Genomic DNA, 24,374 nt, shown 5'->3' with positions numbered 1-24,374 from the left:
TCTAGAGAGGAGATGTTTGCAGGATTGGTGACACGACATGAGTGAAAAGAGCATAGAAGATCAAATTAAGTCTGTCCTTCTGAGGTTAGGGAGAAGGGCTGGATGGCAGGTCAGGAAAGAGGCACTTATAGAGAAGAAAGCGGACACAGGGAGGAGATTTTGATGTAGGTGGCGGAGGGTCTTACAGTTTGGTTGGAGAAGGATGCACGCTCTGCTTTTTCCACTCACACGTCTACCTCCACTCTGGCTTCCAGCATTTCTGCCTCGCTTTCCCAGCATGGCTGCCTATGGAGACAACCCTCCTGTGCTCCCCTGTGCATTCCCTCCCTGTAGTCGGAGTGATGGTCATGAATCCCACCTCTACTCATGCCCTTTCAGCATTCAAATCTCCTGCCTCTTTATGTTTCACGAAAAGGAATAGAATCACCTCACCACTTGTCTCCACCTTGGCCTCTGATGATTTCTCTGGGCTCTCCTCTCACCTGGCCATTCCACAAACTTCTCCTTTAGTCATACCTAAATGTTTGTTTTTTCACATATTTTATTTATTTATTCATGAGAGACACAGAGAGAGAGGCAGAGACACAGGCAGGGGGAGAAACAGGCTTCCTGTGGGGAGCCTGAGGCAGGACTCAATCCCACTATCCGAGCCAAAGGTGGTTGCTTAACTGCTGAGCCACCTAGGTGACCCTCCCTTTTTAAATCTGAGCAGGTGTTGAACATCCCCCATGTCAACCCCTCTGCTCACTTCTTTTACCAGATATTTTTCCTCTTATACTCAGGTGTTTACTCAAGTAGACAGGTTTCTTCAAGAATATCTCCAGACCCTCAAGCTTTGGTGAGCTGCTTCATAATGCATTCAAGGTATTGTGCAGAGTCTTTCAATAATTCCTACTTCCTGGGCTATAATTTTTGTAAAGCTTCAAAGGGCAGCAGCTAGGTCTGATCTCTAACTGTCATGTGCACCATGCACACAGGTATTTCCAGGACTGACGGAATTCTATGAAGTTGTGGAGTATGTGTTTAATGCCTGGCTCATAACAAGCACGGAGTAAATGTTTACTGAGATTTGGTGTTACTAGTCGCGGATGTCTGCAAGTCTGTCCCAAAGGGTATTGATGTGTTCAGGACAAATCACATCAATAGTTTCACTAATATAAAGATAGAACTAGGTCAGTGGAACATCAGGGGTGTACAAATTATTTTGACAATAATTATTGGGAATGCACTTGCCAAGTGCCTAACTTACCCGTGAGAATTCTGTGTAGTATGTATCATTACTTCCATTTTTCATCTGAGGAACTGAAATCTCAAAAAAGTGGTCCGATCTTTAAGGAGTGGCAGAAACAGGGTCCATATGTAAGCATGATCACTGATGTGGAAGGACAGGTCACCCACCAGAGGAGCCATGGTGATGGAAAGGATGTGCCATCCTCCTGGGGCTTCATTAGCTTTATCCGGTGCCTATAGAGCTTACTTGTATTTATAGCTTCACTCTGAGGAGTTCCTCCACTTATCCCTGTGGTACCCCCTTAGGCATATTAATCCTTAAACCAAGGTTTCTGGTGCTCTTTGCCCTGACAGCCCAGACTATAGGCATGTGAAGATCATTATGGAGAGCTGCCCCAACAATGAATGCTATTTCAACTTTTCCAAAAAGCTTTAGCTTTTGAGTTTGTGAAAGAATTTGATGCCATTTATGAATTTGGGCATTTCACTGTACAATTTTTTTCCAAATCACTTTAATATGCTGTTAAATTGTGTCAAATACAGAGGCCACACTTTAGCTTTTGTAGTCCAAAGGGGAATCTGCAATCAGGGAGTTCATTTATTTTTTTAAATTTGGGGGGAATTCGTTTAGAGAAAGGAAGTCATCAGTGTTTAAACTTGACCCCTTATCTTCCTATGTTCCATTTTAAATTCACAGGGAATATTGAAAAGGCAAATAAATGAAAGGCAAAGTTGACTTGTGCTTATATGCTGACTTATAGTAGGGCGTGTCTTCCACCTCTCTGCTGTGCTCCTCTCTCAGGTCTAGTAAATTATGCTTTCCTGAGTGCTCAGTGATCCTGAATTTAATAAAATATTGCCCCAGACATTACGTGTCATGATCCAGAAGATGCTTTGTAGCAATTCTAATTCTCGGGTTCTTCGTTTGGTGACCCTCGAATGTTCATTGATGTTTTGGACTTTGTAGGAAGCAAGCAAAAGTAGAAGGTCTTAACCTCAAATAACTAATTATAAAAGTAATTAAAGAAAAATACAGAGCATTGTATTACCACGTGCCGGATTGACTGGCACATAGAAAAGTGAATAGAGGGTCAGTTAAGGCTAGGACTAACTTAGGCCAAGATACATCAAGAAGAGTTTGTAGGTTAAATGGGCTCAAAGTGAATTTCAGTGGATGCTGAGAAATTGACCAAGTAACTTAGTGTGTGTGTGGGGGGGGGGGGGGGCAGGGAGAAGATTTAATTTAAGAGTCTTTTGTTTTTTAAAAGATTTCGTTTGTTAATTTGACAGAGAGAGAGACAGAGATTGAGAGATCTCATGAATGAGTAGGGGAAAGGGCAGAGGCAGAGAGAGAATCCCAAACAGACTCCCCACTGAGTATGGAGCCCCAATGTTGGGCTCAATCTCACGACCCTGAGATCATGACCTGAGCTGAAACCAAGAGTCAGACCCTTAACCAACTGAGCCACCCAGGCACTCTGAGACTATTTTTTTTTTTCTTTTAAAAGGAATACATATCAATTGGGGAACTAGGAGGGAGAGTTCCAGTTTTAATTACCTCCAAATTCTTTCTTTTTCAGGAAAATTAAGATGATCTTTTACATCATCAAAATACTTCAACGAACTATCTCCTTAGTGACAGTTGTTTAGAGATATGCCCACCTAGTTGAGCTTTGTTAGCCAGGCCATCACTAATCTCTACAGTTACCTTTGTCATTGAAAATCCATTTGAAAATCCACCTGGGTGGCTCAGTTGGTTAGGTGTCTGCCTTCAGCTCAGGTCATGATCTCAGGGTCCTGGGATGGAGCCCCATATAGGGCTCCCTGCTCAGCAGGATGTCTGTTTCTCCTTCTCCATCTGTCCCTCCCCCTGCCTGTGCTCTCTCTTTTTCCCTCTCTCTCTCAAATAAATAAATAATCTTTAAAAAAGAAAAAAGTCCATTTGTTTGCCCCCCACTTACAGAAAGCCATGCACTCCCGCAAATGGATTGAAGAACAAGGCAGAGAATACTTACTCTTTTGTTTACACGTACCTATGTATACACACATTCACACAAACCTAGGTGCAGCCGTACAGACACTAGCACTGTCCATGTCTCATTTACAGTTAAGATATGCAAACTTGTGTTCATTGTCAAATTTTGGTGAATTGGAGCAATATCTGAAAGTGGGGAGGTCATCTTGAATAGCTGTAACACGTATGCTAGAGAGATTTCAAAGTGGTGTTAACATTCAAGTAAATACATTTGCAAAAGTTTACAGATTTCCTTTCCTAGATAGCTACTTTAATTGATACTCATTAGAATTCAAAGCATTTCATTTTGATTAGGGAGAAAAAAAATTGCAAAGGGAATATGGGTAACCAGATGCCTTTGTGGGACAGCTAGAGCCTCACATATAGCCTGTGTGTATGTGCATATATAAATAGATATATATATATATCCATATCAATGCATGTATATGTATATGTATATGTTATATTGCTCTATATTGCATTACATAAAGAGCATCTTCAGCCTTCCATGGAGCAACTTTAAAATTGTATTCTTTTTTACTTTACATTGCTATTCTATGAAAATGTTAGTGCTGATGCTAATGAGTATTTTCAAGCCCATACATCACATGTTTCTATTTAGGCACTAAATGGTGCTCAGCTGGGTCAGCCTCCTCACTGGTCTGCTGCCACAGAAAGGTTGGTCCACGTTAACTTCTCCTTTCCTTCCAGCCATACAGATCTATGGTGTAAATTTCTTCCTCTGTTTGCCCCATAATTACCTACATCTATGTTAAATGGCCATTTATTCTGGAAGGAGATCTGTGTGGCTGCTTGAGGGTGAGGAAGCCTGAATCTGATGTGACAGACTGACTGGAATTCAGATCAGTCCCAACAGGTGGCAGACTGTGGAAGGGGAGCTGGTTAGAGATGCAGGGGCTCTGATGAGTCATGCAAGGCAGACTTGATCCTGGTCCTGAGGCAGCTGTGGGATGACCAGTGAGACTGATTTTCTAGCAAGTACTGACTTCAGTGATGCCAATTTCTTTTGGACGACTGACATCTTTCCTTCTCTGCAGTCAAGAAAAGGGCCCCTGAAGTCTTATAGGGTGCCACAAACTAGAGTATTATTCCCAGGAGAGAAAATGGTAGCTCCATCTATGCAGAAGCATCCGTATTTGTGACAGGTGGTACTGTAAATTTAATTCACAGCCATTTTGTGTGGATTATGTGTGGATCGAAAACCTGTGTGTGATTTGTTTCATCAAAGTCTTCTATAAGCCTCAGTCCATTCCCAGAGCAGAGGCAAAGGTGCCTATGTCATAGAGCTTGAATTTGAATTACAAACACTTTGTGCATGTGATTTATAGCTCACTTGGAATTTTTATAGTAACCTCCTCTATATGAACCCTACCTAAACTGACAGTGTTGGTACACTTGAATTCTAATCTCATGATTTAGTAAAGTGTGAAAAAATGCAGAATTATTAGATTTAGAAATTATATCTGAAAAGGCTGGCATAATATATCAGTCCAAAACGAAGTATAAGGGAAGTAGTATCTCACCTGTGAGCTTTCACTGGAAAACCTATTTTGAAGCTATATATCACACATATCCCATTTAAAAAGATATTTAATAATAAACAAGAGCATAATTTTAAAATGTTCATCTGTCACTAGAATCATTCCAGTTTCTTTTTCTTTCTTTCTTTCTTTCTTTTTTTTTTTTTTTTGGGGGGGGCCAGGAAATCATTTGAAAAAAAATCTAGTGTATAATGATACTAACATTTGAAAGGAAGAAATTATGTGTTTTTTTTAATCAGAAATAGTGTGAATAGTGAGCAGCTGTTTGGCGTATAAAAGAGAGGAAGGAATTTCTTTATTGTTCCAAATTGCTTTTGAAATGCTATGTGTGACATTCAAAGATAGCAGTTGGTCATTGTAATAATTATGAAAGGTAATAAAATAATAAGATACTTGTGCTTTACGAGTAAGTTTTGTTATAGTGAAAAACAACTTCTTTTAAAGCATGATTGCATTTTAAAAAGATTTATTTATTGAGAGAGAGAGAGAGGAGATGAGCAGAAGGGACAGAGGGAGCGGGAGAGAGAATCCCAAGCTGACTCCACACTGAGCGCAGAGCCTGACTTGGGACTTGATCTCACAACTCTTGAGATCACGACTGGGGTCGAAACCAAGAGTCTGATGCCCAACCGACTGCGCCACCTGGGCAACCCTGAATGATTACATTTTGTACTTAATGATTACAGTCTGCAAAACAGATAGGTTACTAAGAATGTAGCTAATATAATCTAAATCTTCGCTACCTACTCCCGTAGCCAACTCTGATGTTATATTTACTATATCAGATTCACAGAATTCTGAAATGATCGATCTGATATCCTGGCACTGAGCTTAGTTTCTTAGGGGTGGGTAGAGATCAAGAAATTTTAACCATTTGTAAATTACCATTGTTTTTCTACTTTATAAAGGGAGTGGAGTTATAAAGCCAAAATTATTTTCCCTCTGTAATAATGCCTGCATAAATTTTTGGTTTGATAATGAAGAAAAATGTAAAGCTGTATTTCTTTGTAGTTAAACATAGTCCTATTAGTGTTTTGAGCACAAGTATGTGGTTTCCAGAGGGAAAAAAAGGATGAGAGAACTTTTTAATCTGGAAGAATTCTATGTATATACAGCTCATGCATAAAGGCAGACCCTGCCTTTATGCATCATAATAAAGGTAGAATACATCTCTTCAGATAGCCTCCTTCAACTCTAAAGTGGGTTGGAGATTGCTCCTTTAGGTTGCTTCAGAAATCCACAGTTCCCATCCTATAATGTCTCCCACACTCCCCTGTGTGACTATCAGTATTTCACCAAACAGTAAGCACTTTGAGGGCAGGGACGACACCAGCCTTCCTTCCCATGTGTCTTAGGGTTTGCCAAATATCTATGGAATAAGTGAACCAGAGAATAATAAATGCATTTGTAATGAGCCCCCCAAAAATGGGAGAGGTGTTACAGTTTATGGGGGACATTGTTCAGAATGCTTATATAGGGGAGTTTTGAGTTAATAACAGATTGTTTTGAGCCCAACTCAATCTTATTTTCAATAATGCATTTTGTTTGCCAAGAGGATACCATGCTTTATCTGAATATCATACTTTAATTTTTTTCCCTTCAAAGAGTAAATAGTGTCGTAGAGCTCAATTGTCTTAGATGTTTGTTGAGTATTATGTGGCAGCATGCAATTTTCAGAAAACTAAGAAATTTTCATATTTAAGGAAGGTATGGAGACGACACACCTTTGTGTTAAGAGGAGGGCAAGGGATATCCAGATGGGTAGTACTTTCTCCAAAGAGACACTGGACAACATTCTCATAAACTCATGATATTGTATGTGCCTACAAAGACTTGTCATGCAGTGAGAAAGAGCCTTGCTCTCTGTCAGATAACAGACATACAGAGTTGTGTCTCACAGTTTTATTAGGAGACATTTGACACACACATAAGGAAATCTTTAAATGGTGGATTGTATATTCCTTGTATATAAAGGCAATTTTTTATTCCTGAAAAGCTCTTAAATGGTGATTGCATACCACAGGCGCCGAATAATTAATTGAGGAATGAATGAATTAATGAAGAATATTACTGATAACAGCTAACAATCCTCATTCTGGTTCTTGGGAAAACAAGTGAAAGTGTGCATTGCAGTTATTCAGCTTATAGCTAACTATTGTTTCCACACGAAGCTGATGACAACCTTTAGTGCATCCCAACAGTATAAACTAGAATGTGGGTGGGTGTTTTTCTATCCTTCTAAACTAGTCCAAGTTGATACTCTGATAAGTGGTAGAATCTGGATTTGAACTCAGGCCATCCCGATCAAACCTTGAACTTGTTCTTCTACATCATACTACTAAAATGGTAGAATGATTTCTCATTGAAAACTTAAGCCATGAGTCTTTGATGCACAGGTTTGAATTCCATAATCTTTGTGCTTAATAAAGGGGCTGCTTTTTAAGTTTGGCTCAGTAGGAGAACCTAGATGTGGGTTTCTACTGTAGAATGATGTACCTGTTCAATGTACTGTGCGTATTTGTCTTTCCGAGGCCCCAGAATCTAAAACACAAATTCTAGACTGTGCCAACTCACTTGCAGAGATCATGATAAAAAAAAGTATCAGTTTGCAAAAGCAATTGGCTTGCATTTGTGAGAGACTTAAATGTGACCCTTTTCTTTGGCTAACATGGCTATTGCCTTATAAGCATGATATTTTTGATTGCAATAATCCTTGAAGACCATATATTTCTTTCTTTCCATTCAGACTTATTTCATTTGGTTGTACAGTGAAATCCATTTCAGTCTGCAGAGGTAGCAGAATCCTAAATTTGTAAAGCTATGCAAATCAGAAGCTTTTTGTGGATAATTTAAGTTTTTCATTTTGCATAGAAAACCAAAAAGATGTGTCGTGAAATGTAATTTCTTCATGACTAGAGGCAGATCAAACGACCTCTCGTCCTAAGAGCTGGTATTTTGAGGTCCTGCTCTGCATTTCCTCTTCACACACAGCAACTGGTGGCCGCTAAAAATAATCAGCTCCGCCACCGGCTAAGAATCTGGTCACATTTGGCTCCTGGACAACGTGAACAAATAAGATTTAGGATCCCTCCTTCAGTTTCTTCCCTCCAGCCCACTCATCAGCTAGTTTGCTGCCATTTGAAAGCTATTGAAAAGCCATTAACAGGCAGGACCGGGAGAGCCGCACTGCAGCACACCTCTATGTGGGCAGAATGTGGCTGCATGTGAGCACCAATTAGAGGACGATTCCCCGGCCTGTGGTACTAGGAGCTCTGTCAATCAACCGTGCTACGCTAGCACGTGCAGCGTGGTGACTCCAGATCCACCAAGAGGCTTAGCTGAACTCCAGCTGCTGAATGAGAATGAGTTTGAAGCTTTTTGCGTGATCATGGAACAGAGCCTCGGTTTAATAATGCGTCCTGAGGCAAACTGTTACCTGAGTCAGGGCTCTAAATAATGCATTTCCTGGGAACGACAGTTGTAGCAGAAGAGGATGCTGGAGCCCATAGCAAGATTGCTGTCTGAGATGGAAAGATGTCTCACTATCATTTCATCAAGTGCTGTAAGTAAGCTGGATATTTTGCTCATACAGTTGTCTTCTTGAAATATTATTGTATGCAGATGCCACCAGTCAGGTGGGTCTTCTGGCCACCTCCAGATGAGTGACAGAGGATGGTGACTTTGAAAGACGTTTTACATGCTGAAATGTATTTCCTCTTCATTTCAGGTTCTGAAATTATTCCAGGGCAGTCCAAATGCAGATAGTGTTAGAAATCTTTAAAATTTGACCTTTTCAAGAAAAAGATACATACACGCAGTAATTAAAAAAAAAATAGTAATGTGTAGAAAGGAATGTGAGAAGGGTATTTCTGGGTATCAGCATATATTAATTAATACAGGGCTTGCATAAAAACTTAGCTTATGATTGTATGGCTGAGACTATTTAGTTACTGTTTTACTCTCAAGTTTGCCTGCTTCTCCTTGCATCCAGTCGTCAACTTAGAAGCTTGAGCTCTCTGATTATCCTTGACTATAAACTTTTGTCCTTGCATCATTTCACCTTGAAGTGCTCAGGGACTCGAGTGACATCTGTACCAAATGCTCTGCACTGATGCTCATAAGGTGAAAAATAGTTTGTCACTGGCTTTTCTCATGAGTCCATAAAGGCTTTCTTCAATGCCTGATTTTTTAAACAATTTTCTAAGCTAGATAAAAGCTGCCTCTGAACCTTCTCTGGATGCTAATCATGAGGAAGGAGACATTTATAGCAAAAATGGCTTGCTAGATATACATGTGGCACTTCTGAAAACTTCTGTACATGTATGTCATGGTCTTAAAGTGACAGATGACATTAGTAGCAAATGCTTGTAATGCAAAGGACATTACAATGTTCCATTTAAAGGAACATTATTAAGGAACATGTTTGAATAGATTTTGAGTTTTGCACTAAAGGGGAGTGAAAAATAATGATAAACGAGAAGGAGAAAATCTTTACCTTTCTTTTGTCTTTTGTGGAGGATGTATATAGGAATGAAAAATCTATGATGAATGAAAGTAAAAATGCCTTACTTACTCTTCACCATACCCGCGAGAGGCATGCATGGGGCTTGCAGGACAATTTTAATTCCAAAGGAAATTCACTGATCAGTTTGTAAGTTGGAAAATTAACTCTTTAATTAACAAAAATTGGGAATGTGCAGTATATTTAGGAATTATGAGAATGATTTTTTTTGTTTTGTTTGTTTTAATCCTTGAAATCTTGGGATTATGATCTTGGTGAAATGTGTAGGAGAGCACTATTGGCAGGCTTTCATGCTGCCCCTCCTGTTTGACTGCACTAGCAGAATGTCATTATTTCTCCTTCTCGTGCCTCTGCAGAGGAGATTCCCAAAGTCCTCTGCACCATTTCTGCAAGGAACCTGGGTGCTCATTAGGTGGAGTGAACACACCTGCTGGAAGGAAGCCATGGAGCCTGAGTACACACACAGAGGGACAGAGTGACATGAACCAGGCGCTCAGGGGACAAGTTGGTCACCAAAGAGAACACGAGGCTGCCCTTTCCTGCCTCATATTACTTTTGTTCCAGCTGAATGATTTCAGTTTAGAATTTCAGAAAATTAGAAGAAGTAAGATGTCTGGTCAGTGGAAGCATTTGAGTTAATTCATGCAATCTGGCTGAAATATAAAATTAATGAATAGTGAAATATTTCAAATGCCTGGAAACAATGTTCCTGTTGAATTTATCCAAGTAATTGTATACTGCTTATGAAAGATCCAACTATGTTCTTGGCTTTGTGTTTGATAGTATCTATAAAATGGAAAAAAGCATGGAAAGGTCAAAAACCATCTTCCATGGCAGAATGGTACAATGTGCTAAAGGAGTTCAGAAATTATATTTTTTGTGTGCCACCAGTCAAGGAATGTTTCATAGTCCAGCTGGATCCTGGAGGATCCTTCTGTATTGTTGCAAATAGGAAACTTTGGAAGAGTGGGGGCATTTACAGAACCAGAGGGTTTGTTGAGAAGGATCATAATCCACAGCCTACTCATTCTTCATGCATCAGGTGTTTCCATATTGTGTTCCCTTGCCCCTCCTATTGGGGTGATCTATTGGCAAGGCTAGTTGGCTCATCTTCTTCACACTATTTCTTCCTCACTTGAGCTTCTACATGCCTGTCTTCTCATTCTAGCCCTGCTCTATCCCCACACCATGTCCACTTCTGAGCAAAAGCAGCAAAGCAGGAAGTGTTTGGATTCTAGGGTAGGGGCAAGAGCTCCTGAAAATCTGCAACAACAGAATCCTATAGCATCCTAAGGGAGCCTGATGACTGGATTTGGGGACACCAATAAAGAATGCTTACAAGGAACTTTAAATATCACCTAGGGAAATTCTCATTGTTGACTCTGACTCTGGTTTGTGGAATAATTTGTTTTTGTGGTTCTATGTAGCATATATAATTCTGTTAGTTATAATTGTGATTAATTATTCATATACAAATATAAAATCTAAGTATTCATGTATTAAATTTGACTAAATTCAGAATATAATGATATAATTAATTTTAACTATGGGATTATCTGTTACTTTCATAAATTAGCCTATAGTTTCAAATTTGCCTACAGTGGGCATGTTTTTCCTTTTACAGTCAGAAAAACAAAACTTTAAGACCATGTAAGAGAGAATATAAGGAGGAAGAAAATGCCTGAGACCCACATCTCCACCCACATTCCTTTCCAACTCCATGGGCTCTGGCCTAATTCTTATGTTCCATATATCTTATATAGAAAAGTTAAAAACCAGAATCTAAAAATGTATCGTGGAAGCAAGATGTATTAGGAAAGCTTAGAAACATCACAGAAAAAAATGCTGACGTTTCCTGGACCTCTGTGGCCAAGAAGTGTCTTTGGTTGGATCTGTGATGGGGTTCTGTCTAAGCTGCATGTGGCAGGTGGCAATGGGTGAAGCCGGCCAATGCCTGTGCTGAGGTGTGAGCAGGATCAGGAGGGAGGAGGGGCTCACAGAGCTTTAGGGCCATGTGAAACCATGGAACAATACATCTGGCTTCCTGCTAACAAGGGGCAGAAGCGTGAGGCCTGGCCTGCATTACATCCTCTTAGGTGCTTCAGGAATGGACCTCTGCCTGGCCCATATCTCTCTCTCCCAGTTTCCTTCTCTGAGTTGATGGGGTCGGACAGTACTGTTTGCAGTAGGAAGTGAGTTAGAGTTATTTAAAATAAATATACTCCAGGCCTGTTAGTTCATCCAGGGCAACCAGGGATGAATCATACCATAAAGACTGCTATTTTGCATGCTAAAAAAAATCTCCCAGTGCCAAGGTAACCTTATTTTTCCTCTTATCACAGGTTTTCATAAATGCTACTTGCACTAACATGCCCTCCCTGGTCTTTCACTGATTGTACATGCTGTTCACTTGTTTAGAGCCTCGTGATGCTGTGAGCTCATGGAAACGCCAGCAGGCTGGTCCCAGGATCCCCTCCCAGCCCAGCATCACCCCAGGTCAGGCCTGTGGTCTTTCACTGAGGCCATCCCACCTCCTCGTCCTGATCTCTGTCTTGAGTTCAATAAGAGGTGCCTAACCCAGCTTGAGCCTGACTTTGCAACCCGTCTGTCCTTACTACACCAGGGCAGCTAGACGGTCATTGACGGCAAAGTTGGAGCAAAAGTGGACTAGTTCCATTTCCGTTTCAGACAGCAACCCTCTCCCTCACTCCTGCCTTGCTTCCCCAGGAGGCGTGGCTGCTCATCCTTAGAGAATCCTTTTACGTTCCCTGCCCAGAGAGGATAGATGCCATCAGATGTAAATGGTGCATCTTCCTGCTTCCTACCGTTAAATGTGCGGAGGCGCTGGCATGTGATTTTCTCTTTGCCCACTCTGTTCTGTGATGATGAATTGTTCCTCCTTGTTTCCAGAGCCAGTGTGCTCTAGACTCTGTCTCCTCTTGCCTCCCTTCTTCATGACCCCTGCCTTGCAGCACCCACAAACTCTTCTCCCCTGAACCGTGTCTGCTAGCATACATACTTGGTCCAACATGGTCATCTTTAGATGATCAAACAAGGCCCCCTTGACTTTCTGTTCCTTTCTGGCCACCAACCTAATGTCTTTGTTTTCATGGCCACTCTTGGAAAAATTGCCTATAAACACGGTCCCTGACCCTCGTCCCTTGTTCTCCTCTGCAGATGATGCCACTGACCACTGCACGGAATCCACCTTAGACCACCATTATGGGGCAAAATCCAATGGGCATTCATCCTTCTGCTTTTAGTTCAGTTTTCACGTGATTTCCACCTCTTCTTTTACAATTTTTGGATTTTTCTCCTATGTTACTGGCAGCTCTTCCTTTGTGTCCTTGCTGGCTTTTCTGATTAGAGGTTGGCCATGAAACTTGGCAGCATCCCTGCTTGACCTCATCCCTTGTGGCTTTAAACCTCATCTATATTTTCCCAAATATGTACCTTTAACTCCAGTGTATCCTTTTCTCTCGTAACAATGTGGGCATCTTTTCTGGCTAATAAACATATATCTTCTGAGTATTCTTGTTTTGACTGCCAAGTAATATTTCATAGCATTTGTTAAATCATTTATTTATTAATAAACTTCCCTTTTTGGTAGGCATTAAAGCATTCTATTCTGGCATTTTGTCTTCTATTCCTAAAGTATTGATTCACAAAGTCAGTGTTGTTGAACCAAATGGCATGTGTAATTTTATGTGTGGTAGAAACTGCCAGATTTCTTTCTGCAAGGCTATATCACTTTGGTTCCCACCATCAGCAGAGCATGCCCATGCTTGCATTTCTGCCAGCCTGGGATGCTGTCCTTCAGATGTTGTCAGTGCCTTGGTTGAAATAAAGTTTCTCACAGAGGTCTAATTTTATTCTACTAATAATTAAGGAGATTCTCTCATTTCTTATTAGCCCCATCTCTTCATACCAGTTCTCATTTTTATATTGGACGGTTTATTTTTTTTATCAAATTTATGTAACCTTTTATATTAAGAAATATCCATATTTCCCTAAATATGTGCTGAAGATAGCTCTCCTGTTTTGCTCTTTTGTTTTTGTTTTGAGTATTTGTTGGCATTTAAGTTTCTAATAATTTATAAAAAAAATGTCTTATGGACTTTGGTTTTATTAATTGCTTTGGGCTGTCTATTTTAGAATTGTTAGCTTTTACCTTATGTAAGCTTTTATTATTATATTTTGTTTTATTTTATTTTTATTATTATATTTTAAATTCTGATCCTTATAAAATTAAGTGTATGTGTGTGATGTGAAATGAAGGTCACCCCCATGTCTATTTCTACATGCACTGAATTATAATTCCATGTTTTTCACATTTTAATTTCAAAATGTACTTGTATTTATTGCTGGCTTCTCTTCAGTTACATGGATTGATTTGCCTTGTTCACAGCCATATTGTTTTAGTTACTGTGGTTTTATAGTACCTTTAATAAATTATAAGGCAAGTCTCTTCTGATTTCCAAAATATTTTTATTAGATAGTCTCAAATATTCATGTTTCCATTTAATACTAAGTTTTTCAATTAGTCTTAAAAGAAAAAATTCTCAACCAGGTTTAGAATAAATTTACCTTGCAATTTAAATTTAATAATATTGGAATAAGATCTATGGATCAATAGTACCTATAATTCTACTAAAAATTAGTTTCAATACATCACAAACTATTCCAAACTGCTACTTATCTTTATAACAGCACATTGGTAATTATATTAATATTTTATCTGTTTATAAGAATTTTAAGAAAAAAAGAATGTAAGAATAACTTAATGTCTTATGAGCACTGTTTTATTGAATATTATTAAAACAAAAGAAAAAATAATAAAACTCTCATACTGGTGATGAATCTAGGACTCATAAACCTCACCCAATTATGAAAAAGAAATCATTAAATGTACTGCTGAAGAAAAATAAATCTTTAATGTCAGACTCCAAATCTAATCTGTATCTCTCCATATAAAATTGCATGTTGTGCTCGCTTCGGCAGCACATATACTAAAATTGCATGTTATGTATATTTATATACGTATATTTTTATATATATGTTTTCTGTGGCCTCAGCTCTGAAGTGAAGAAACAGTTGAAGAATATATATAAAATGATAGAATTATTATAGTATAGTCTGTTAACATTTGACTGCATTGTTCGTACATTTCACTTTTATACAGACTCTTAGGAAAGTCATGGCATGGAATGTGACCCAGTGGTCCATCCAATGATAGTATCTTTGTGTATCTCGACAGTGTCGACATTGCATTATTAAAGGTTTGTCATTATATATCCTGCATCCATGGCCTCACTTGACACCTGTTACTCTAATGTGATACGCTCTCTTTCTATAAGTTGTTTGGTGAATGAAATGGGGCTCTTTATGTTTCTAGTGATTGGCTCACACTTAGTGTCACTTTAGAGATGGATACATGCCATGGTAACTCAACTGAGCTGGCTATCCCATTCATTCATTTATTCATTCATATATTCATTAATTCAGCAAATATTATTGAGTTCCTATTCTTTCCAAGTACTGGTCTAAGGGCTAAGAGTACAAGGATAGTCAGGCCAGCTCACATCACTCCCATCTTGAAATTCTGATGACCGTGGTGAGACAAGTAAACTAGTAAACAAACAGATGTAGATTAAAGTTTTTGGTAGCAGCAACTGATGTGAAGAAAATAAAGAAATTTAAAGGTTTAATAAATGACCTGGCAGCAGAATGCAGTGAAGGTCAATGCTGAAAAGGTTGTGAAGAGATAACCTCGAAGTGATTGAATGAAGTGAGAGAACCAGGAGGTGGTTATCTGTCGGAGGGGTAGGCTTGGCAAAGTGGAGAGCAAGTGCAAAGACTGTGAGGCAGGGATGGGCATGTTTCATATGGTTAATTCAGAAAATCTAGACTGTCAGAAGTTGACTTCTTTTAAATACTTAATACTTCTTGAACTCATAAATAAATACCACTTTTTATTTCAGTGCTCTTAGCTGCTCAAGCTAATAGCCTTTACCTTTACTTCCAAACTTCTTGAAAGAGTTACTTATATATGCCCCTCAAATGCCTTGCTACCCAGTGACTACATTTTAGCCCTTGCTTCAGTATTGCCCTGAAACATCACATTCTCTTTTTGTTCCTCATTTACTTCAGTATATTTACCTGCTTTATCTTAGTGATCATCTCTAATTTCTTAACCTTTTGCTTTCCTGAAAAAGTCTATGTGTAACTCGTTGACTTACTCTGCTCTCCCAGGTCCCTTGGTCTCTCCACTTATATCCACTCTTCTCAGATGTTTCCATCATTCTCTCATGACCAACATTATACAGTGCACTCAGCTTCTATGTATGGATAGGCTTCTTTTCTGTAAGAAATTCAGTCTACAGAGGAGCCTGGGAAGTGAACAGTGTCAACACATTTCTGTAAATGGGTGTTAGGGGAGAAGCTGAGCAGGGCACCTGGTTCTGCTACGGGGAAGATGTAAGCGAGCAGGCATTGAAAGGTGAGTAGGCATTTCCTGTTGATGGATGGGTGAGGGACCTTGGTGGATGGGAAACCCTGTATGAAAGCCAGTGTTGTGAGCCATGGCATATTCAAAGAACAAACAAAAGGAGTTCCACATGGTGGAGGAAGAAGAACAAATGTGCAATGTTTGGACAAGTATGATGCATTTTCATGGTATTCATTGTGTAAGAGAGTTCGTGGGATAGTTTTGAGAGGAAGGGATATGGTAGGATTTGTCTTTAGAAATGTCATTCTGACCACAATATAGTGGATGAATTAAAGGACATGGGAAAGAGGAACAGACAAGAAAATAGGACAGATGGCAGCTTACATCAGAGTGGGGGCAACAACAGTGATGAGGCATGGTCTGATTTGAGAGGTATTTATAGTAAAGATTTAACAATTTACTGCTTGATTAGTGAAAATTTCTGTGCTTTGCTCTGCTCTTTCTTTTTCTTTATGTGTGTCCTGTTTAGGTCATAAGATCTCCAGCATTTCCATGGATAGCTTCCAGGGAAGTCTCTTTGGCTGTGCTTTTGTCAGGCTATCTAGGCCCATGTGGTCAGAACTCAAGCATACCACTCTATTCTATCAGCTCTCCAAACATGAAATGTCCAAATTGAATCCATGCTCTTCCTTCCTGAACCTGAATGTCAAGATGGCAAAGGCCCTGTGTGCTGTGTAACCATATTCAGACTTTTCATAAGAGTAATTGGAATCTATTAAAATTTCTACCCATTAGAGTGAAGGACAACATTTGTGTTAGAGGGATCAAATATGGAGATCCATTGAAGGGAGCAGCAGTGGAGTCAGGTAGGCCAGTTGGGAGGCTTTTGTGGCAATCCGCACCTGGGTGGAGGGAAGTCCATCTTTGTGGGTGACTTGAGAATGGAAAAGAGTGGATGAATTTGAAAGACACTTGAGTACTAGGGAGTCTTAGGCTATTGGACTGATTTAGGAGTTGCAGAGGTTGAAAGAAAGGGAATATTCAACACTGGCACTTGAATGTATTTGCTTGAATTACTGTGTGTGTATGGTGTTTCTATTAAGCTTCAGATGTACACCAGGGAGAGAGAGACAGGCCAGAGCACATTGGGTCCCATGATGTGCAAAGGAGAACGCCCAGTAGGCGGTGCATATACAAATCTGACATCAGGCAAGAGATGTCTACTTAGAGACACGGGGTCATTACCATACTGGTTCCATTCAAGCCATGGTACAGGGGGAAGTAGCCAATGGAGAAATAGATGGCCTGGGTCAAACACTTCTGAGAAGCAGATAGAAGAAAAGACGTTCACAAAGAAGGGAGGAAGTCTTCTGTCAAGAACACAAGCGTCACATTTCCAGGAGGCAGGGTCTGTGAAACAACCTGGAATGATGAGACAGACTTAGGGCACATGTTTGAGGAGGATCTGCTGGGACAACAGACAAGGAGCAGTGTCAGTGGAGAAGAGTGAGTGGAATTCAAACTGTAATATCTTGGAGAGAAGTTGAAGAGCACTGTGTACTTTGGCCTTCTAAAATGAAGAGATAAAGGCCAGTTGGTGGGCAGAAATGTGGTTCTCAAAACAGTTTTTCTATTTTTAAGATAGAAAATACTTGAATTAAAAAAAAAAGATTTAATTTATTTATTCATGAGAGACACAGAGAGAGAGGCAGAGACACAGGCAGAGGGAGAAGCAGGCTCCCTGCGAGGAGCCCGATGCAGGACTTGATCCCAGGACCCTGGGATCATGACCTGAGTCAAAGGCAGATGCTCAACCACTGAGCCACTAAGGTGCCCCAATACTTGAGTTTTTAATTCACTGTGTCTACTTCCTCATCTTTGAAAGCTCCAGCCCACCTATGCCTCCACACCTGCTGCCATGAAAGGCTAGGTGTTGGGACTTAAAAAAAAAATCTTTGAGCCTTGTCCAATCACTTGAGAAATTAAAATAATGATAAGACAAGGACAACAACAGTGATGCCATTGGAGATTCAGGAGAGCCTAGACATAAAGGAAACTTTGGTTTTCACCGGTTGTCACAAATAAATTCATGCTAGTGTCATGTTTTAAGAGTTATCGTTATATGGGAATGACCCTTTTGTGCCATGCGTTGAAAGCTTCTGTTCCACCCACAGCAGAATTATCTTTTCCTTTCCAAGGAGAAAGTATCCTACACCTGCAAAGTCTGTTTGGATAATTCTTTCACTGTTTGGTTTTAAATTAGAATGTAATCTTCAGAAAACTATGTAGAGGTCATTGTGGACAGTTCAGTAAACATGTCATCTCCACGGATAGTTGTCCCTAAAAAAGCTGGGAGCCCTTCTCCACTTATCGACAGAATGATGTGATGCAGGATGAAAACTGCGACATTGCACGAGTCAGTAGTGCATTCTAAATACCGCTTCCAGTTTTGTTTGGCTCAGCATAACTAGGTTTTCAGTTCATGGGAAGCAGTCAAGGGAGGAGTAACTGAAAGGCAAAACTCTTCAGGGTCCTGTGAGGAAGGAAAGAGAGAAGAGGCTTGAATTATTTATTATCTGGAGAGGAGGAGGAACAGCAGAGACACACATAGATGAATGGATGGTTTTGTGGAAATCAATTGGCCATTCTTTTTTCATTCTGGCTTTTAGCAGAGAAAGAGGAAGACACTTGTCTCTGTGGCTGAAAACATGTATGAGGTAGATGAGGGCTATGCCTCTCGCTGCCTCCTATTTAATCACAGAAAAGCCAATTCTGTGGAGTGTCATTGAGAGAAGAAAACCATTTGAAGGTTGAATTGTTTCCTCAATTTCTGGTTCATTATGCTTTTCTCAGAGCAACGTTACCTATGAGGTTCAGCTCTAAGGACTGACCCAAACCCTTTATGCTGAGCCTTCAGTGCAGGGCCACATGTTGCTTCACATTTTCTATTCTTGTGGGATCCTGGATACGTCTTTTTTTCTAATATTAAAAAAATCTCCAGTATAATGATCATAGAGTGTTATACTGATCCTAGTCAAGTGTTGATCCATAGAGTATAGCACCTATGGTGGGCCCAGTATGGTGTGTCGTGACATTTGTTCTCTGTCAGGTGAACTGTCATCACAGGTGGGGCCGACATGGGTGATGGAGGCAGCACATGTCATCCACAACCACTTGCTACATATGGGAAGGCTTGGGCTAGTCCTAGGCTGTTTCAACTACTGTCTAATTTTTTCACTTAATTTTTAGTATTTCACTTAATTTCTTTAGGGCTTGGTTCTCGATGTCATCATTTGAAAAGTGTAGCTGGTAATATCATCCTTATTCACTTCATAGGCATCTGTGAAAGTCAACCAGTTCATTACTCATCCCTTCCCTCTTTCCCTCCCTTGACCTACCAGGCATTCATCCAACTCTGCAGTCAGCCCTGGGTCTTCCATGAATCCCCTGCTTATGGTGGGGCTCACCTGTGCCAGATCTGGGCAGGTTCTGCAGGCCCTCAGGGAAAGAAAGCTCATGCAATGAAGCTGGTTTGGTGTAAAACCAAACTTAATGTTAATAATATCGGACACGTGTTAACAATATTGGATAATATTTGATAAATGAAAATGAGCCAACAACAGTAATTAGTTCACGTAATGACGGTCATTAATATTCTTTAATGAAGCCATCTTTTAATGGTGTTTCTATTTCCGTGGTCTCTACAACAATTTCTGGGTTGAAAATGACCTCTAAATCTTACAGGGCTTAGTACGACACTGTTTTTCTTTGTATCTTTATAAAGCCCCAGCATGTTTCTGTACATCCAGAGACATCACTCTTGTCTGGACCCCCTCACCTCACCATCCTCATCAGACATCCCACAGAGTAAGCAGCACTGTATCACTTGCTTACACGGACTCTGGGGTCAAAGTCCCTGGAGCAGTTCTTACCAGTGGTAAGAACTATGGCACACACACACTCAGCTGTAAAAGACAAGACAGGCCTGCATGGATGAGCTACATGGGGACCAGATCGGGAGGCTAGGGTTAAATGGCTGTGGGGGCCACCACCTCATCTCACCCTTTATCCTCCGAGCTTCCTTGCATGTTCCCACATGGACCTATGCCAAGGACATGCAGCTTGGGCCATGGGAAGAGTAGAACTAGTGACTCCAGGTCGCTTTGCTCAGACTGATCAAGAAACCCTTGACAGGGCAGGGAGGTGAGGATTCAAGAATAGGGCAGGAAGCCCTTTTCCAGAGTGTTCTCAAGGTCAAGCACTTACTTTCAGCCATGCCTCAGCTCTGCCCGAGATTCAAGCCGACTGTATGTGACATGTCTACCAGGGCTCCTGCATGAGGAGCCAGTGGTGGTTCTGTGAAAGGAAAGAACAAAGTCAGAAAGAAGAGGGACTTCTTCCATTTGTTTTTGGTAGCACATGATTCCTTAATGTATGTGCGCTATATCATCTATGCTTAGCAGAACGTTTAGTACTCTTGTCTTTCTGTGTGATGCAGTTAATTTCACACACGTGTCCAAAGCCTTCAGAGGCATGTGGACAAGTCATATAACTAACTCCATTTCACATTTACAAGAGATTTTTTTCATTATGATTCAAAACCAGCCGTGAAAGTGTTGTATTAAAGGATGACATTAGAGGCACCTGGGTAGCTCAGTGGTTGAGCATCTGCCTTTGGCTCAGGTCATGATCCCGGGGTCCTGGGATCAAGTCCCGAATCAGACTCCTCACAGGGAGCCTGCTTCTCCCTCTGCCTATGTCTCTGTCATTCTTTCTGTGTCTCTCATGAATAAATAAATTTTAAAAATCTTAAAAAAGCATTAAAAGTAATGGAAATAAAATCTACTGTACATTAGGACAAGTCCTTATTCTTCCCCTTAATTATAGCATTGATAAACTTGCATGAAGATGTGATGGGCCATTGTCTTGTTAAAAAGTTCTGAGGTTGAGGGATCCCTGGGTGGCGCAGCGGTTTGGCGCCTGCCTTTGGCCCAGGGCGTGATCCTGGAGACCCAGGATCGAATCCCATGTCGGGCTCCCGGTGCATGGGGCCTGCTTCTCCCTCTGCCTGTGTCTCTGCCTCTCTCTCTCTCTGTGACTATCATAAATAAATAAAAAAAAAAAAAAAAAAAAGTTCTGAGGTTGATATAATCTGTGAAAGAGACAATATTGGTAATTTTGATATTTAGAAATAACCAAATGTGTGCCTTTCAAAATCATTTACATTTTTACTCTTTTTTATAAAGCTTAAAAATATATAGTAATTAAAGTGTGACTAGGGCAGCCCAGGTGGCTCAGCGGTTTAGTGCCTGCCTTTGGCCCAGGATGTGATCCTGAGGACCGGGGATCGAGTCCCGCGTTGGGCTCCCAGCATATAGCCTGCTCCTCCCTCTGCCTGTGTCTCTGCCTCCCTCTCTCTCTCTCTCTCTCTCTCTCTGTCACTCAAGAATAAATAAATAAAATCTTAAAAAATAAAAAATAAAAAAACATAAAGTGTGACTTGATGCTTAATCAGCATCTCAAGTCTTGTATATTCTATGAGTCATTTGGTTGCCATTGACAGAGAATAAACTCATAAGGGTTTAAGCACAGAATGGAATTTATTGGCTTTCATGTGTGCAAAATGGCCCTTATACTGTGGAAGTCCAATTCAGTTGGCTTCAGATAATGCTGAATTTGGGATCTGGGGATTTAACTGATATTATTTTTTTCTGCCTGTTTCTCTTTTTCCTCTCTCTCTGCTCCTCTATTTCTCTCTTTCTCTGAGTCAGGAGATATAAGCCATGATAGTATATACCTACATCCTACTGGATTGATAATAAAAAAATAAGACAGGGTTTTTGTTTTTGTGGTTGTTGTTGTTTAGCTCCTCATGTCCACCTATCAAATCTCATGGAAGGGTCTTGAATTGTCCCCACTAGGATCATATCTCTACACTAGGATGAGTCATTGATCTTCAATGTGATGGGCTAACCTAAGTCATGTTTCCAGCTCTGCAAGAAGTTGAGTTGAGAAGCCTTTGTAATAACCACATTAGGACCACATGAAGGTCAGAGGAGTGGTGATTCCCAGAAGGACAGTGCTCCTAGAAGAAACAATGGAGCTCACTAAGTAGGTAATGATAGTTTCAGATTCCAAATGATGGAGTAGCAAGAAGATAGGAATGAAGATAGAATGTATGTAAAAGGCTGGATGGTTTGTATGGTGTGCTAGTTAGTAATAATCTTCAGTGGCCCAGGTGGAGCCATGGATGATGGACTTGAAGGCTTTGACTATTTTCTTTCTTATACCATTATTTTAGGTTAGTATTAAGGCAAACTTTCTCTCTTTTTGAAAAGTCTTCCCAGCAGAGCAGAGTAGTAAGAGACTGAAGCCAAAGGTGTTCAATGCAATTAATAAAACGTGAGTGGTGCCTGCATGGCACAGTCAGTTGAACATTCAACTCTTGGTTTCAGCTCGGGACATGAGACCAAGCCCCGAGTCGGGCTTTGTGCTGAGCATGGAGTCTTCTTGAGATTCTCTCTCCCTCTCCCCTTGCCCCTCCTGCTTGTACTCTCTCTTTAAAATAAATAAATAAATTTTAAAAACAGACTCGAGAGAAAGAGGGTCCTATTGTTGGATATGGGGATGTTTGTTTGTGAATCATACTCTATGTTTTGACATTGCATTTTAAATTGACCTTGAAGAATTTATTTTATCTGAATGTATTTTATAAATTGATGCAAAGGACAATGGAAATCATTTAAAAAGACAAACTGAGCTTTACGCAGTGGCAGTATTGTAGCCAATGAGGTTTATCTGAGGCGCGATTATAGCTAATTAAAAAGACAAACTGTAACCTAGAAATTATCTTAACTTAGAAGAGAAAATAGAAATTTTAGCATATGATTTTTCCCTAATTTTTTCCTCTTTCAAAGAAAGAGGGGAAAAAACAGACTGTATAAAGCCAAAATTAAATATTAAATGTGAAATTCAGTTTTGCTTCAGCTCATTACAGGACTGAAAATATTTTATATCAAAAAACTGTCAAATATCAAATATTTTATATCAAAGTAACTGTTAAATTAAAAAAAATCTTTGCAAGACTTAGGGAAATGATGGAATATAAAGCATTATTTATAGCCATGAAATTACAGTTGTATCGACACATACAAGCTTTCAAATAGAAAAAAGATATTTAGAGAGGAGCTGTTAATGTACAGCACGTGCTCATTGGTCTTGTACTTGCCATTTGCAGTGTTCATTTTATAATGTTGCTTCAGGACTCAGACTAAAGGCATGCAGGATGCTGTGATTGACTGGTGGGGTCATGGAGGGAGTCAGGGCTCTGTTTCCTAAAAAGGAACCAGTGTGTTGAAACTGGCAGGTATCCCATTCTGAGACAGCCTGGAACACCAGGGAATTTGTCTATTAAAAACACTGTCTGGCAGGAACAGAGTGAGCTGAGTCTCTCCTGCCCTGAATCGAAGATGTCGGCTACAGGTGAATTGTACAGATGTGGATTACGAACAGAAGATTGCTTAACATTTGGGAGGCCCAAACGTGTGTATTTAGGGTAGAGGTTCTAAATCTGTTTTATTCTGAATGACCCAAAAGAGAGCTTCCCTTTTGAGCTACCTGAGAATTAGAGTTTGTCTGAGACTGTTGAATTCCAGAGCATTGCCCTCTGTTGGAGTGGACTGGACAGCAATTACAGCAATCTTGGAGACAGCCCCTAGTGGGACCATGGTGTTTAGAAAGGCAGGAAATTGGGGAAAAGTCTGGATTTGATTTTAGCGAGATGGCATGCCTGAGGAAGTGTCTGAGAACAGCCATTAGTAGGCAGTTCTGATCTTAAGGGTCTGGACTTCCCCAGACAATCCCTCATTAAGTGTTTATCTTATAAGATAATAGCTAGTTGATATTTAGGGGTGCGGCTCCAAATAACCAGACTCTGTGGATCCTAAATGAAGTGGATTGTCTTCTGAAAAGGAGCCTGGTCATTCAGTACTCTACATATCACGGTAAATCTTTGTGCTGGGCATTAGCACACAGGCGTGATTCGTGTCATAACCCAGGGCAGAGCATTGATAGCGTGGTACCCTCCATCAACAATGGATTTGGTAAAAGATGTGGGTTCACTTGAATAATGAGCCGGGGACATTACCTCAGGGTGACAATCTTCAGTTTTATTGTTACCCTGAAACAAATTCCACAAAGAATTATGACTATAAATCTATATCCAGTGAAAAACAATTTATCATAATCAAAACACTTGTTTTTAAGGAAATATGAAGGAAATATTAAATGTAGAAAACTGTAGGTTGGTGTGTAAAAACATAAATATGCTCCAGAATATGCCATAATTTTTATGTCCTGTGTGTTTTGCTTTATTTGTTTTATTTTTTTTTAAAGATTTTATATATTTATTCCTGAGAGACAGAGAAAGAGAGGCAGAGACACAGGCAGAGAGAGAAGCAGGCCCCATGCAGGGAGCCCGATGTGGGACTCGATCCCAGGTCTCCAGGATAACTCCCTGAGCCAAAGGCAGACATGATTAACCACTGAGCCACCCGTTTTATTAAAACGGCATCCCCATTTTATTCCTATTTTAGCTTA

The 24,374-nt window shown here is 40.1% G+C and overlaps 1 protein-coding gene and 1 pseudogene across 2 annotated transcripts in view; both read left to right on the top strand.

Annotated features, from left to right (window-relative positions):
* The window catches only part of MYO16 (myosin XVI), a 594,113-nt gene that overhangs the window by 106,185 nt on the left and 463,554 nt on the right, over positions 1 to 24,374 (top strand). Inside the window, exon 1 of one of the 2 annotated variants that reach the window (XM_077854970.1) lies at positions 7,971 to 8,368. The exons of the other annotated variant lie outside the window; for it this stretch is intronic. Coding sequence (XP_077711096.1) covers positions 8,341 to 8,368 — 28 coding nt within the window. The 5' untranslated portion in view covers positions 7,971 to 8,340. Of the gene's footprint in view, positions 1 to 7,970; positions 8,369 to 24,374 lie in introns of those variants that run through there. 2 annotated transcript variants of the gene reach the window in all.
* LOC144288178 (U4 spliceosomal RNA) lies at positions 22,535 to 22,696 on the top strand (annotated as a pseudogene).

Source organism: Canis aureus, chromosome 17, assembly GCF_053574225.1.
Source record: "Canis aureus isolate CA01 chromosome 17, VMU_Caureus_v.1.0, whole genome shotgun sequence".
NCBI lineage: Eukaryota > Metazoa > Chordata > Mammalia > Carnivora > Canidae > Canis > Canis aureus.
The sequence above is the reverse complement of the archived record's forward strand: the minus strand, read 5'-3'. Positions and strand labels throughout refer to the sequence as shown.